At 33.7% G+C, this 16,953-nt stretch overlaps 1 protein-coding gene across 1 annotated transcript in view; it reads right to left on the minus strand.

The window, feature by feature from the left end:
• Nucleotides 1-15,981, minus strand: part of IL10RB (interleukin 10 receptor subunit beta) — a 43,909-nt gene extending 27,928 nt beyond the window's left edge. Inside the window, exons 1-3 of the mRNA XM_012546775.3 lie at nt 15,754-15,981; nt 11,008-11,131; nt 563-720 (exon numbers count right to left, since the gene is read on the minus strand). Coding sequence (XP_012402229.1) covers nt 563-720; nt 11,008-11,131; nt 15,754-15,802 — 331 coding nt within the window. The 5' untranslated portion in view covers nt 15,803-15,981. The remainder of the gene's footprint in view (nt 1-562; nt 721-11,007; nt 11,132-15,753) is intronic.
• Nucleotides 15,982-16,953: the final 972 nt, after the last annotated feature.

Raw genomic sequence — 16,953 nt, forward strand, 5'->3', positions numbered from 1 at the left:
TTGTCCTATGGATAGAGAGCTTTTTTGTTTATCAAAGAAAATGATATGCATATGATATTATAAAAATATTTTGTAACATCTTTTATGCAGATAACATATTTTTCTGCTGTTAACTATTATAAAGATAATTATCAATATCCATTGTTTAAAAAAATTATGAGTAGTAATATCATCAATGAAATCACATTCTGATTAACAGCGCTTAAAAACACACATAATATAGTTATTTTATAAATTATATATTTAACAGCTTTTGATTTTATTCTGTGCTTTCAATGATTACATTAATTGAAATGGGAGAGGAACCTATTTCTTACATATATCACTTTTCCTTTGATTATGTTTGCGTCTTGTATTTTTTGGTGAAAAAAAGTTCATTAAGGGTGGTGTCTTATCCAAGAATATTTCAAATATGTGGGTGTGATAGTGAATGCTTTTTAACCAAGGAGACTGTTGGTCAGCCAGTTATTTCTGATTGGTTAATGTATTAAGTAAAATGATAGTGAGACAATTTTAGCACACTGATCTACTTTCAACAGAAAAGAAGAAAAAAATTACTTACTATCATCCAAAGGACAAAAGATGATGTTTACCCAATTTGAGTGGTCATCTTCAAATTCAGCCCTGACACGCAAGATATAGGTACCATACTTGGAAATACTTGAGAAATCACAGCTGGTGAAAATAATATTCTTGCACTTGTCTGTGAATGAAGTATAACTACAAAACCATAAAAAAAGGTCAGAGTTCTAATTTTCATTTACTTAGTAGATAATATTCACTTAACATAAAAAGAGATAGTTAAGAATTGATTGACCATTTTGAGCTGCACTGTAAAAATTTGACTTTAGTCAGAAGAGGCAGCTCTAAGAAATCTACATTATTAGTATATTCATTACACATATTCTCTTGATAATTATCATAATAATTTTTGTTAGAATATCCATCAGATGAGGAAAATTGAGAAAATGAAACTTAACTGGCCAACTTTGCTTTTCATTCTTGCTTTTTATTTGTTTGTTCTTGAAGATTAGGTCTCTCCCTATTGTACCTAGGCTAGAAGCAGCCACTTTGGAGCTGATCCCACTGCTGGTAGATATGGTAGATGCTGGTATGATATTTGATCTGCACAGTTTTTAATTGTTTATTAAACAGTCTGGTGACTTCACACCCCTGCACTCCCATTCTTGGGGTTCACCATACTGGTGCTAGATTTAGTGAAGGCATCCAATAGACTTAGTTCACAAAAACTCAGAGCTCAAGAGATCCACTAATTTCAGCCTCCTCAGTAGCAGGGATCACAGGCTATACTACCATACCCAGTAACTATTATTCTTTTATTTTTATTATATTTTATTTTTTTAATTAAAGCTTTTAATTTTCAAAATATGCACATGGATAATTTTCAGCATTCACATTTACAAAACCTTGTGTTCTAATTTTTTTTCTCCCTTTCTCCAACCCTTCCCCTAGAAGGCAAGTGATCCAGTATATGTTAAACATGCAGCAACTCTTATTCTTGGTAAATAATCTGTATAGCAATGAATTATGTAAAGGTCCAGTAATTTCTTTCAATGACACATATTACAATCTGTTTATACATGTTCATATAAACAAATGAACAACAATAAATAATAATGATTTCTAAACTATGCCCTAACAATAAAAACAATAGCTACATTTTTAAGTACTCAAAATAATTATCTCACTTACATATATTATCCACATTCCTCAATCTTTCTAAACTATTTACAATTTCAAAAGTTTGGTTAATTACTCAAAGGGATAAAGATAAAAGATCCTGACCCTCAGGGTTAGTGACATACTTTAAAATAAGTTTTTATCAATTTTCTTCTGTTTCTGATATCACCATAGTATCCTCTCCCTCTCTGAGAGAGTTATCTTATATAACAAATAGTCTTTTTTTGAGAGAGAAAAAAAAGTCAGCACAATTAGCTGATATATTGAAAATATTTTAAAATGTGCTACATGTAAACATCATTTTTATCATCTTGATATGACCCAGTCATGAGCACTATTTCTCCAGCTATTTAAATTATTCTTTTCTCCCTTATTTATTTTTTAATATTCCTTAGTTTTAGATTCTCTCCTTCCTTCCATTCCTACCCCACACACTAAAAAGGCAAATAATATTATATCAATTATACATGTGAAATCATGTAAAATATATTTTCATAATAGTCATATTGCAAAAAAAAGTCAAAAAAGTGAGAAAATTATACTTCAATTTGTAATTAAAGTTCATCAGTTCTGTCTTTGAAGTTGGATAGATTTTTTTCATGAGTTCTTTGAAATTACCTTTCACTATTATCTTGATCAGAGTAGCCACTTCTTTCCCAGTTAATCATTATAACAATAACATCACCATTATCATGCACAATGATCTTCTAGTTCTTTTCACTTCACTTTTTATTAGTTCATATAAATCTTGCCAAGTTTCTTTTTTTCCTGAAAGTACCCTGCCTTGTTATTTCTCATAGCATGATAGTACTTCATCACACTCATATGCCCAACTTGTTCATTCTCCAATTGATGAGCATTTCCTCAATTTCCAATTCTTTGCTACCATAAAAAGAAAAATATGTAAATATTTTTAACATATAAGCTCTTTTCCCTTTTCTATAATTTTTCTCTGGTATAGACCTAATAGTGGTATTACTCAAAAGGTATGTATAGTTTTATAACCCTTTGGCATAGTTCTAGATTGTTTCCTAGAGCAGTTGGACCAGTTTATTATTCTAACAATTCATTAATGTACTTATTTTCCTCATCCCCTCTAGCATTTGTCATTTCTGATATATATTGGTGTCTCAGACTTGTTTTAATTTGCCTTTCTCTAATCAATATTGATTTTTTTAAAAGGGGTCAAAACTGGGAAAATTTTATAACTACTTAAGCATAAATTTGAAAAAACCTACAAAAAAGTCATTGTTTTATATGCAATTTTTTTTCTTTTTATATTGAAATATGAAACTATAGACTATATATATAGGCACATATAATATTTGAGACCAGATTACAATTTCCTTTGGTTTAAAATGGATCATTTCTCCAAAAAAATTATGAATGAGTGAAGTTCAGGAAAGCAAGTTTGGTGATTTTTCTAATGATCCTTCCTAGTTTTGTATCTTCTATCAGTTTAATGGAGAAAAAAAAGAAGGCATAGCTATTATAACACATGGTAAATATTATTAAATGGATGTCTAATCCCCACTGAAGAAATAATTTTTTCTCTTTCTGACTGCTTTTTTCACACCTTTGACCCAGGGATCCTACTGCTATGCACATATCCTTAAGAGAAGTAAGATAGAAAGAAATGTATGTCTCACATACATCAAAATATTTGTCAGAACACCTTCTGGTAGTAAAGAAATTAGAACAAAATGAGTGCCCAGTCTTTCTAAGCTCTGAGGTCAGAGCCAACACCAATTTACAGTATACAAGTGGAACAAGAGACCAAAATCTCTTGATTAGCAACTAGTCTCAAATATTAAGCTGTAATCTTTAATAAATTGTACTTATAGAGGAAAGCACACTAACTGTGAAATCAAAGGAATGGGGTTTAAATCCTACTTTTAACATTTACTATTTATGTGATGGGAAATTTATATAACCTCCTTGGGCTTTTGTTGTTAGCACTTGTTGGCTTCTAAGGTATCCTCTGGTTCAAGCTTGATCCTTTTTATGCTTCTCTTGAATCACAGTACTTGAAGTGTCTCTTTTTGATGGCTTGTACTATTTTCTTCTTGACCTGGGAACTCTGGAATTTGACTATAATATTCTTGGGAACTTTTATTTCGGATCTCTCTCAAGAGGCAATCAGCAGATTCTTTCAATTTCCATTTTACTCTCTGGTTCTAGAATATCAAGGCAGTTTTCCCTGTCAGTTTCTGAAAAGATGATTCCCTAGGCTCTAGTCCAATAATTTTTCAATTATTTCTCCTGGATCTATTTTTCCAAGTTAGTTGTTTTTCCAATGAGGTGTTTCAAATTGTCTTCTATTTTCCCATTCTTTTGGTTTTGTGATTTCTCATAAAGTCATTATCTTCCATTTGTTCAATTCTAATTTTCCCCCCCTGAGGCAACTGGGGTTAAATGACTTGCCTAGGGTCACACAATTAGGAAGTAATAAGTGTCTGAAGACACATTTGAACTCAGGTCCTCCAGACTTCAGAACTGGTGCTCTATCTACTACTATACCTAGCTACCCCTCCTCAATTCTAATTTTTAAGGAATTATTTTCCTCAGTGAGCTTTTGTAATCTCCTTTTTCATTTGGCCAACTCTACTTTTTAAGGAGTTTTTCCTTCAGTCAATTTTTTTTTTTTTGGCCTCTTTTTCCATTTAGTCAGTTCTGCTTTTCAATATATTCTTCTCATTAGCTTTTTTGTACTTTTTTTTTTTTTTTTTTACTATTTGGTCTAGTTTGTTTTTTAAGGCGTTATTTCCTTCAGTAATTTTTGTATCTCCTTTACCAAATTGTTGGCTTTTTTTGCATCACTCTTAATTCTCTTCCCAATTTTTCTTCTATCTTTCTTACTTGAGTTTCAAAATCTTTTTTTTCTTCTATTTTTCTTACTTGATTTTCAAAGTCTTTTTTAAGTTCTTTCATGGCTTAAGATCAATTCACTTCTTTTCCAGGAGGCTTTGGATGTAAGAGTTTTGACTTTATTATCTTATGTGGGTGTGTTTTGATTTTGTCCTTTTTACTGTTAGGTAAATTCTGTTTTTTTAAGATGATATTTAAATACCCCAGTGTTTTGGGGGACCTCATTTACCAAACTGTTAATTCTCTTTTTATAATTTTCTTGTATCACTCTCATTTTCTTTCCCAATATTTCCTCTATCATTCTTATCTCTTTCTTTAACTCTCTTAGAAATTATTGGTGGACTTATCGACATTTTTTCCCGGAGGTGGGGGGGGAAAAAGGGGAAGGAGGTTTAGTTTTAGCTGTTTTCATATTGTTGTTTTCTCCTAAGTTTATGTCTGGGTCTTTCCAGTCATCGTAGTAGCTCTTTATCATCATTTTTTTCTATTTCTTGACGTTGAACTTTATGTTAAAGTTGGGCTCTGCTTATTTCCGCTTTTCTGGGTGTGAGGAGACACAATTCGAAGCTTTAGGCTTTTTCATGTTGCTATTTTCAGAGCTAATTTTTGGTGCTTCCAAGGTGGTGTTTTCCTGGGAGAGGTGTGACTACTGCTCTCCTAGCCTGTGCTCCGGTCTTTACCAAGGAAGGGCCCCTTTTCCCCTGAGATACAAGTACTAGTGCTCCCTTTGGCCCTGGGACTGTGATCAAATCCCTTGTTTTCTTATGACTCATCACAAACAGTCTTCTCCATCCCGGAACTGTGACTCAGAACAGCTTTTGGGCAATAGAGTTGTCAATCAATGCCAGCTGAATGGAGATCCAGCAAAGGGTTTTCTGTAATCTATTTCTGAGCAGTTATCCAACTCCCTTAACATCTCTGGCATGAAAACTCTTGAAGCTGTCAATACCAATGTTCTAAGTCCATCACTTGTGTTCCTGCCATGATCTGGGCCTACCTAAATTGTCTTAGGCAGGAAAAATATCTGCTTTTTACCTTTTGTTGACTCTGCTGACTCCAAATTTGATTTGAAGTATTATTTTTAAAATGTTTATTAGGGATGTGTTTGGAGAATTCAGCTGAGTCCCAGCCTCTATGCCACTATTTTGACTTTGTCCCTTAAGTTATTTTTTATTTTTTAAAGAACACTTTGTAATTGAATCTATCCAAGCCTCATGTAATTTGTAAGGTATTTTGTGCTTCTGTAGTTATTTGGAAGGGGTTTCTATTTCTATTACTACTTCTTGTATTTTATTGTCATTATTATTAAAGAAATGTTTCTGATTTTTGAGGATGTATTTTGTATTTTGCAATTTTGCAGAAGTTCTTGTCTCAATTGATATTTTTGCTGATTCCCTAGGACCTTTCCAAGTAAATCATCATTTATCAACAAAAAACAATAGTTTTACTTCCTCTTTACCTATCTTTATTTCTATAATTCCTTTCTCTTTTCTTATCACTCTTGCTAGAACTTCCCGAACTATATCAAGTAATAAAAAGACAGTGAACACTGCTTCACCTCCACATTTATTGGTTAAGGTTCTAATGTATTTCCATTGCATATGGTGCTTGCTTTTGATTTTAGGTAGATGTTATTTATATAGTAATAAAAAGTTCCATTGTTCCTATACTTTGTAAAATTTTTAGAAAAAAGGAGTGTTGTATTTTGTCAAAGGCCTTTTTCTGAATCTAGATAGTCTTGTGGCTTTAGATGTTTTAGAATTTGATTTGATTATTTTCATTGATTGTTTTCCTAATATTAAATCCCATCTGATCCTAATAAATGATTTTTTTGGATACATCATTATAGTTTGATGGGATTTTGTTTAAAATCTTTGAATCAATGTTCATTGATGATATGGACCTGTAGTTTTGTTTCTGTGTTTTATCTTTAATTGGTGCAGGAATTAGTACTATATTTGCTCATAAAATGATTCTGATAAGGTGCTTTCTCAATTTTTGAAAATAATTTGTGAAGTATGGTTCCAACTGTTCTTTAAATGTTTGATAGAATTCTCCTGGAAACTGATCAGGACCGGGATGGTTTTTTTTCTTTGTTAGTTCCCTTAGAGTTAGATCTATTTCCTTTTCTGAGACTGGGGTATTTAAAATCCCCTTTTAACTTCCCTCTTCCCCCATCCAAATGCTGCTCATGCTTTAAATCTCATCTGAAACTCCACTTCCTTCATACTCTTTTGATTGCTCAGACCCAAAGTCCTCTCTCCTAAGGCACATACTATAAGTAGCACTCATTTGCTGTTTACCATGCATTGCCTTTCACAGTTTGTTTTTGTAAAATCATGTTTCCTCAACAAAATTATAAAGCCCTTGAAAGGAACTGTTTCCTACAACTATGGGGACATCATGCAAGTCTAGCGCACTGCTATCAACAAGTTTATAAACTTAATAAAGATTCAAGTATGATTGCCATTGCAAGAGGAACTTCTTCCCATTAGTCTCCTCCTGGGGTTCCCACTACATCTCCATCTGGAATTACTGCCATTGCCACCATGAAAAGAATGAGGAGAAAAGAAATGCATCCTCTTTGGACAGATAAAGGTAGGAAAGAGGAATAGATTGGAAGCAGTGATTCAAGTCTCTCAAGTTTAAACTCAGAATACATTTTTTCCCATAGAAATAATATTATGAATGTCAATTAGATTCAGCCATTTAATATTTTTATTATATGTGATTCCATCAGTAATTATTTATATTCTATTGCCCTGTCCTGATCCCTCCTCCCCTATATAGTTATATAAACATATATTCATATATATATATTTATACTTATTTTATATATTTTTTATATGTATACAGGCTGTGTCCCTGAATAGAGCATATTGCTCCTTGAGGTCAGGAACTTTGTCTTTATATCTCCAGTGCACCTTCTAGGCTGCCTGGCACATACTAACTAGGTACTTCATAAATGCCTACTGATTGACTAAAAGATTGAAAGTAATATTAATAGTAATATATTACAAACTCTGGCATGTCTGATAACCACCTGGAAAGGCTTAGAATATCAGTCTGATAATAATTTATCAGATGACGATCAACTAAGTTAAACTCAGAACACTCACCACCAGAAGGCCTACATAAAAAAAGTCCCAGCAATGCAAAAAGATTATGAATTGAAGTAGACAAAACATATATATCAGAAGAAGGAATGTCCACATCAATGAAGTTATGGATTCTTGAAATACTGAAGCATAATAATAGCTTATATTTTTATTGTGCTTTATGGTTTGTGAAGGATTTTATATGACCTCATTTGAGCCTTTCAACAGCCCTTAAGGGATGTACGACAAGTATCATTATCTCTACTTTATAGATGAAAATACAAAGTCACAGATGTTAACTGACTTGCTTGGACTGACACAATCAACAAAATGACTTTGGCAAGATTCTTCAGGTCTTCCTGCCTCTGAGTTCGGTGATTTGTTCCCCACCCTCCCCTGACTTCTACTAAATTGCTCTACCTGTCCTAGACTTTGGACTTATGAGTCATTTATGGCTGGAATAAAGGCACTACTATGGACCAGCCTTTCATTTTATAAGGGAAAGGAATCAAACTCCCTTATGTAGCTCAAGTGACTCCTGATGGGTGATAGGACTCAAAGGGCACAGAATTCAGACTAGCCTTACAAGTAATTGTTCTCTGAAGACATGCTTTACCTTAGTAAGTTTCTGGTATTTTTTCCCGCTGATGTTTACAGAATACAAATGTCTTTGCTAATCAGAAGCAATTTGCATCTATTTATAAATGTACAATGAGTCTAGACTTGACAGTAGGGAGGGATTTATAAGAAATGTCTTTGAAATAAATCACAGTTTGACATGTTTAAAAGCACTTGGTGTAGAAATTCCATATAAATATTATTTTAGAAAACCACCTCTATTTTTATGATATAGTAAAGTATAATTACAAAATTCAAGGTCTATTTGGCAAAGAAAGAAAGGAAGGAAGGAAGGAAGAAAAATACACAATCTGCACTCAAAAGAAAAATAAAATATTTTCATGAAAACAAGACTACTCATTACTTCTCTGGTATAAAGACGTTATAGTGGAAAAAAATGCCTTCTTGCAGTACAGATTAGCTTTTACTCTACAATTTATATACTGAGTGGTTAAATGATTTGCCCAAAGTCACAAAAGGAGTATGTGTTAGAGATGGGATTTGAATCCAGATTTTTTGACTGACACCAGTTCTCTATCTACTTATTCTTATTGACTTTTGATTGCTTTACAAGCACCCTATTAGTACTGACTCATCCTTGCACATTCTGAAGAGTTAAATTTTGAGTGTAGGGTTTAAAATAAAACCACTGACCTCTAAAAGTCCTGTTTCAAAACAAAGTAGGCAGAATATGTTGAGCCTTAACGGGTACCCTGCAATCAAAGGTGAAAATCATTCATGGATAATAAAGTATATTATGATCCCAGTTGTTCCATTTGCTATTGGACTTGTCCTGAAAATATTTTCAGTGAGTTTACAGAAAATGAGTTTACAAATCCTAATCATATTATTGAACTACACAAAGCAGTTCTTTTATCTTTTTTGGAAGCAAGTGGAGTTAAGTGACTTTCTTTGGGTCACATAGTTAAGTATCTGAGGTCAAATTTGAACTCAGATCTTCTTGACTTCAGGGCTGGTGCTCTATCTACTCAGTCATTTGCTGCAAAAGCAATTATTTTAGACATTTTTTTCGAAGGTCTATAGCAGGACTTGTTAAGTTTTTTCTACTTGTAACCCCTTTTCACCAGAGAAATTTTTATGTAACCCTAGTTATGTAGGTATATAAAATAGGTATATCAATCAAACAGTTACTGATAATAATTGATAAAGTAATTTATTTTAAAAGGATTCTTTGGTATACATATAATTTTACCTTTTATTAAAGATGAAAGGAAATTTGCATACTAATAAGATATATGTGCTTGTTTTTTTTTACATAAAGAATTAAATCTTGGCATTTTCCCACCCTGTCCCTCAATTCAGTTATATGACCCCACATGGAGCTGCGACCTACAGTTTAAGAACCTTTTGCCTATTCCATGAACTGATGCTAAGAACCAAGAGAACATTGTATATAGCAACAAGATTATGTGAAGATCAACTGTGATGGAATTGGCTCTTTTAAACGATGAGATGATTCAGGCCAATCCCAATAGATTTGTGATGGAGAGAGCCATCTGTATCCAGAAAGATCACTGTGGGAACTGGATGTGGATCACAACATAGTATTTTCACCTTTTTTGTTGTTGTTTGCTTCCTTTTTTTTTTCTTTCTCATTCTTTCCCCCTTTTTTATCTGATTTTTCTTGTAAAGCATGACAAATATGGAAATATGTATAGAAGAACTATACATGTTTATCACATATTGGATTACTTGCTGTGTAGGAGAAGGGAGTGGAGAGAAAGGAGGGAGAAAAATTTGGAACATGAGGTTTTGCAGGGTGAATGTTGAAAACTATCTTTGCATGTATTTTGAAAATAAAAATCTATTATTAAAAAAGAAAGAAGCTTTGGTCTATAGAACATTAAATATAAAATAGTGTCAGAACAGCAACTTGCCCCATGACCGTTTTTGTATGAATACCATCAAAAAAAGATAAGAAGATAGAGATGGTGATACAAGCAGCAATATAGTAGCAGCTAATGAATTGGCCTTGAAGTAAGAAACACCTCTGACATGACCTCATGTCAGCTCTTACCGCTGACACATACTTGGTCATTTAACTATCCCATGCTCTAATCTGGGGATTGGCAAAAACTATGACCCTCAGATCAAATCCAACCCATGGGTCAGATTTTGTACATCCTTCAAGCTAAAAATGGTTTTTAACATTTTTAAAATACAATAAAACTATTTTAAAATGTAAAAACTATTCTTAGCTCCTGTAGGACTGGAGAAGGCAAAAAGCCAGACTGAGTCAGATAGCCAGTCAGCCCTGAATTAAGGCAACTCATTAAGACCTAGAATTGCAGAGAAGGTTCCAACCAACATTGGTAGGACTTCTTTCACCATGGAGTATCTTATACTATTAAAATAACAGGTCTAGTTTGTATTCCTAATAATAATTTAAAAAAAAAAAAGGACTCCACCAGACAAAACACCACAAATGCTTTCTAACCAACATAAGCAAAAAAAGGAAGGAGCAAAACTTCCCCTTTGTTGTTGCTTGTCCTTCATTCTTAAAGAGAACTGATGAAGAGAAACAATGACATCAGAGGGTGAATTAGATTTAAGTGAGGCTGGCCTGTGCAAAGTCTTCAGCCTCAATACCTTCCACTTTTGTTTAGCTAATTGTATGTATATTCCAAAAGTATATGTATATTCCAAAACCTAATTGGTAGAGGTGAAATTTTACAAAAAAACAATAATACATTAAACATACCTTGTAGACTGGGCTGTGTAGGTCACATTTTCCTTAGGAAAATCAGGTGGCTCCCACTGTAGAATGTGTTTCAAATTAACTGAATTCACTCTTACATTTTTTGGCTCTGGCAGTATTCCTAGAACTAAAAAAAAAAATCAAAGGGAAATAAATGAATGGAACTTTCCTCAGACAGGATACCAAAAGGAACAAATACATTAATCCTGTCTGTGCCTGATCATTATAGGTGCTTAATAATTGTTATTGTCTGAAAAAAACCAGTTTCTATGCTTTCACTTTTGCCCCATGTTTCTAAAATGTGTTTAAAAACACAAATTCAAAAATGAATATATGTACATATGTATATTATGAAAACATGTATGTATTAGTGTATATGTGTATATATGTGTGTATCTATCTTTATATTTCTTTCAAGATAGATACACACACACACACAATGTCCTTATTCAATGGATCAAGTTAATATTTCTTAGAAAGTAAAACTCTACATTGGTAGTAGCAAAAAAGTGGAAGAAAACAAACAGATGCCCACTGATTCCAGAAGTTGTAGTGCTTGAATACAAACCCTAAAAAATGGAGATTTTTTTTTCCCTGAGGCAATTGGGATTAAGTGACTTGGGTAGGATCACACAGCTAGGAAGTGTTAAGTGTCTGAGGTCAAATTTGAACTCAGGTCTTCCTGACTTAAGGGATGGTGCTCTATCCACTGCACTACCTAGCTGCCCAAAGGCTGTCAATTTTTAAAAGCAAATAAATGTTTTGACAAGAGACTGGTATTTTTGCATGTTTTACTTATCCTGGCTGCCATGAATATTCTAATGCTGGTTAAAATTTTTTATAATTTTCAAATTGCCATTCAGTCACACACACACACACACACACACACACACACACACACACACATATACACACTTCAAGATCAGCATGCAGGAATTTGACAGGAGTAATATCTATTACTTACCAGGTTGAGAAAAATGGCAATAGGTCCCATTTTACAGCTAGAATTTTATAATATATGGTCAAATAAAACTGGAAAGGCCCTGTGACTTTGGCTAGTTTTTCCCTAAAAAGTCAATTTCTGATTTAAAAAATTAAGGCTCTAAACATTTATATAACTTCTCAGTTATTTAAAGCATCAAAGGCCAGACTAATTGACATTCTTCAAGCTTCCAAATGCCTAATAAGTTAACAGACAAGTCACTTACCTGCTATTCTGTCTATTTCCCCAACTATAAAATATAAAATCCCCATAAAATGGGGATAATAATGGTACCAACCTCTCAGAAGTATTGTGAGTCTCAAATGAAATAAGATTTATCTTTATAAATCTTAAGCTAAGCACTGCTTAGCACAGTGCCGGATTTGTGTGGTTAATAAATGCTTGCTCCTTTGTTTCTTCTGATATACCATCATGGCAAATGTGGAAGCAAGAAAAGCTGTATTTAGTGGAACAAATGCTCTATCTTTGTTGAATATCCTTCCTATGCTATTGCTGTGTAAGCTTCCCTCTGTTAAATTATGTAGCCTCAGTGTCCCTCCCATTCTGTTCCAATCCTGAGCCTGAACCACAGGACCAGTCTGTGGTCCAGAATAAGGCATAAGGATTTGCTCATATGTATATGAAATGGTGAAGAGCTGCATAAAATTGTATTCAAATGTTTTTGTATTAGCTTTCTTCATATTTCAGCTTATTTTTTTTCATGTAATAAAAGCAATGACATACGAGTTATCCCAAAAAACTATGAAATATCGTCCTGTAAATCTTTCATAACATGGCATATATATACTAGGCACTTAATAAATGTTTATTGACTAAATTGATAAAAAACATACTAGAAATAGGAAGCAGAATAAATAATGCACGCTGGAAACCCTAAATAGTATCAATTTGTGAAGCAATTTTTGATCATAGGATCAAAAATGATTTTAGAAATTGATTGTCTAATCCAGGGTTTCTTAAACTTTTTTCCGCTTATAACCCCTTTTCACCCAAGAAATGTTTACACAATTTCAGGTAGATAGGTATGTAAAAATAGGTATACAAATAAAATATTTACTGATAATAAATCATAATTTTGCAGCCCTCACATTCAGTTACATGACTCCACAAGGAATCATTACCAACAGTTTAAGAACCTTTGATCTAATCAAAACCTTCATCTTACAGTTGAGAAATTAATGTTTGATAGCTGAATTGACATTCCTGTGGTAACTGGTATTAAACAATTAATAGACTAAATATACTTTTTTCTTCACATAAGCCTTTAAGTTCTCCCATAACAACTAGTGCTGTGGGTAATCAGTAAAAATATATTAAATGGCAGATAGGCCTACAGATAAAATATGTATATGTTTTATAAACATATGCACATATATAAACATACTTATATATTTAATATATTATAAATAATGTATCATATAAATACACTTATTTATATGATTATATCATATTTACAAGAGATAAATATATACAAAAATAAATTCCAAGAGTTACCATGTGTATGTGTATTTATAGACATATAGAAATATTTTTGTATTTTAGTATATAAATATTTAATATATCATCCATATGTATACATAATATATACATATATAAATCATAAGCCACATCAATATAATAGGTATGTATATATTTTATATATACATATACAGAGATGCATGCACATCACACATGGATACATACATCCATATGATGTCTGAGCCTTGGGATTAATTTTTGTCCTGGAAGACTACAGAGATTATACAGGTTTAGTTATGAAGATGATAGAGAAGAATCTGGTGGCTACGTGAGTCAAGAATGTGATGAATTACCACTATCATAATTCACCTTCCTCCACCCGCCCCCAGAAAGAATATGGATTTGGATTTTGGACAACCCTGAATAATTGTTTCTTAAAAGGAGGAAAGACAAGATATTAGAGTGAAAGAATCATAATTTGGAGCCAGTGGCTTGAGCTAGAATTCTGGTTCCATTTAAAATAAGTGAGTGCTTGAGTTATGTATCATGGATCTGTAATGCCCCCAAGTATTAGTAACCAAAGAAAGAGATACACTGTGATATATCAATTTTGGGCTACTTTTAAAAGATAATTTAAAATTTTAAAATCCTAAATTTCCCAAATTAGTTTTTTTATTACTCAAGAACATTATAATTTACATGTATAGGATCTAATAAGTTCATATGTGGCGCAAATCTTGACTTCCATGAATTAATGCTTTGTGAAGTGAGTAGAACCAAGGGAACATTATATACAATAACAGCAAAACTGTGATGATCAACCACAATGGACTTAGCTCTTTTCTGCAATACAGTGATCCCAAACAATTCTAATAGTCTTGAGATGGAAAAAAGAATTATGAAAACTGAATGTAGATTGACACATACTATTTTCATATTTTCTTGTTAATTTTTTAAATTCTTGTGTTTTTCCCCTTTTGTTCTGATTTTTCTTTCACAATATGATTAATATGGAAATATGTTTAAAATGATTGTACATGTATAAGCTATTTCAGATTGCTTGCTATCTTGGGAAGGGGAGAAGTAAAGGAGGGAGGAAGAAAAATTTGGAACTTAAAATTTTACAAAATAAAATTTTACATGAAAACTATCAGTACATGTAATTGGAAGAATAAAATACTATTGAGAGGGGGCAGGGGAAAGATGATGATTTGAAAATAATTGACTTAACAAGCAAAGGAAACAGTATCCAGAAAAAGCTGAGCTGATTTAGGACAAATGTGTTTCCTAGAATTGAGAAATTGTGCAGATATACAAGAACCTCACTGAATTTGATTCTCTGTCAGCTCAAGGAATGAGTGAGAGTCAGTTCTGATAAAGTATCCAAATTAATTTTCCCTCAGTTTCCAAAATACTCCATATATAGTCCAAAATAGTTCCAAAATAGCATTAGCTCATTAAACCAATTTTATGTACTGAGTTACATTTAATAGGCCTTATTTTTGTTTCCCTAACTAGACTTAACATTTCAAATTAGCTTTTCTATTGTATCTCTATACCATCCAACAGAGTTGACAGCTGTGAAGTATTAATTAAAAATTGTCGAATGAACTATTTGAATATGTGGTTAGCCTTAGCATTGTGAAATCTACTTCCCGGAAACCAGATTATAAAACATTTATGAAATATTTCATTTATATTAGAGATTTCAAATTGAAGCCCAACATATTAGGCTCAGATTCCAGTCTTAACACAAAACTGGAATAAGAAAGTGGCCAAAAACTGAGAAGGTCCAGGGAAATATTGTCAGGAAGTTGAGCTAGCTCTGCCATTTAAGAGGCTCAACACTTAAGGAAGGAATAAGGACATCGGTATGGTCAGTATAGTGTTCTTGGATCTTCAGGAGGAGGGACAACTTCTATACTGGGTGATAAAAGGTAAGAAGGTTGCAAGACTCTGGTTGTATGTGTGTACGTATATGCGCGCGAGCGTGTTGTGTTGTGTGCAGGTAGATGCGGGGAGTGGAGGTGTGACGATGAGTATTTGTATGTGTGCGACTCTGCACGCAGCCATAGGGATCCCATATACATATATATATTTTAGTGCAGAGAAGACAGAAATAGAAAAGTGTCAAAAATAGGCGAGGGGGGAGGAAGGTGTCTGGTTTTCTCTGACAGGCTTAATGTAGGAAGCATGGAGGAGGGGAGAAAGGAGACAGATTCCACTTTAGATCCTAGTCCCCTAGAAGTCTTCCAGCCCAGCAATCCTTTCAGTGTCCCTCAACTCACCTGAGATTAAGAGGCAGCTATACAGACAGAGCTGGAAACTGCTTTCCATGTCTGGGAGGATCGCGATCTCGCCTCCCGTCTTCTTTTAGGTAAATTTCTTTAGAGACGCAGTTTTTATATAAAGAAAGGAAAACCAAAACCCCTCGAGGATGAGGGGAAGGGGATGCGAGGCGGTGCCTTTATTATTCATCTGGCTCTTAAACTTGCCGGGGCGGAGACAGCTCATGGTCCCGCCTTCTCCTCTCCACCCCTCCGGCCTAGAACTTGAACGTCACACCTCTCATCCCAGCACAGTGGGGTAAGTTACAGGAAACCAGCCTGCTGGGTTGGGCGGGGAAAGGCCCTGGGGTCCGCGCTTCCCACACAACTGGTGATTGCCCAACTCTGGCTTCAAAGTGGAGATATCTGGGTTTGACAGATCTTATCCCGCTAGCCCTTTTCCTGCCACCATCTGGGACCCCAATCCAAATGTCCCTTTCTTTCCTCTTAATTGTACACTCTGGAATGGAAGTCACCAAGCTCTTAGAAAATATATGTCCATGTTTTCAGTTTGCTACTCTAGAGACTTTGGGGAATTCCCCCTTGGGTGAGACTCAAAACTCTCTTTTGGTTGAGCTGTTATCTTAATCCCTATGAGAGAGCTCTTTCAATATGTGTTTGCTGATATATGTTCTCCTATATATACCATCTCTGATTTCTGTTTTGCTATGATTTGGATAAACGTCCTTCTTTACTATTCATTTTGTATGTTCATTGTAGAATTGGTATTAGATGGGAAAAGGGACAAGCTTGGGATATGGAGTTTTGGGGGGGGTGGGTGGGTTCCTCTTCCTCACAGAAATGAAAAAGTGATCAAAAGTTAGGTGGAACACAAATATATCCCTTAGACTAATTATATTTTAGGGAACAGGTAGATAAACTTCCAATCTAGTATCCCTTCTTTCTCAGTAAAGTAGAGTGGTCTCTGGCTTTTTCTGGAAAGAATGAAAGTCACCCTTGCAGAAGAGTGGTAGAAAAAAGAGGCTAGAGATGTTGATTTTGTCTCCCTTCAAGTCACATACAAGGACCACCATCTTCCCCATACCAATTCCTCTCTATTTGCTGGCTTCCACATTACATTCCTTACACATTTTAAGGAGTTAGAAATGAAAATGAACATTGAATCTCTTCAGGTTAGACTAATTTGTCTTCTTTAAAAAT

The sequence above is a fragment of the Sarcophilus harrisii genome, chromosome 3, assembly GCF_902635505.1.
Source record: "Sarcophilus harrisii chromosome 3, mSarHar1.11, whole genome shotgun sequence".
Lineage (NCBI taxonomy): Eukaryota > Metazoa > Chordata > Mammalia > Dasyuromorphia > Dasyuridae > Sarcophilus > Sarcophilus harrisii.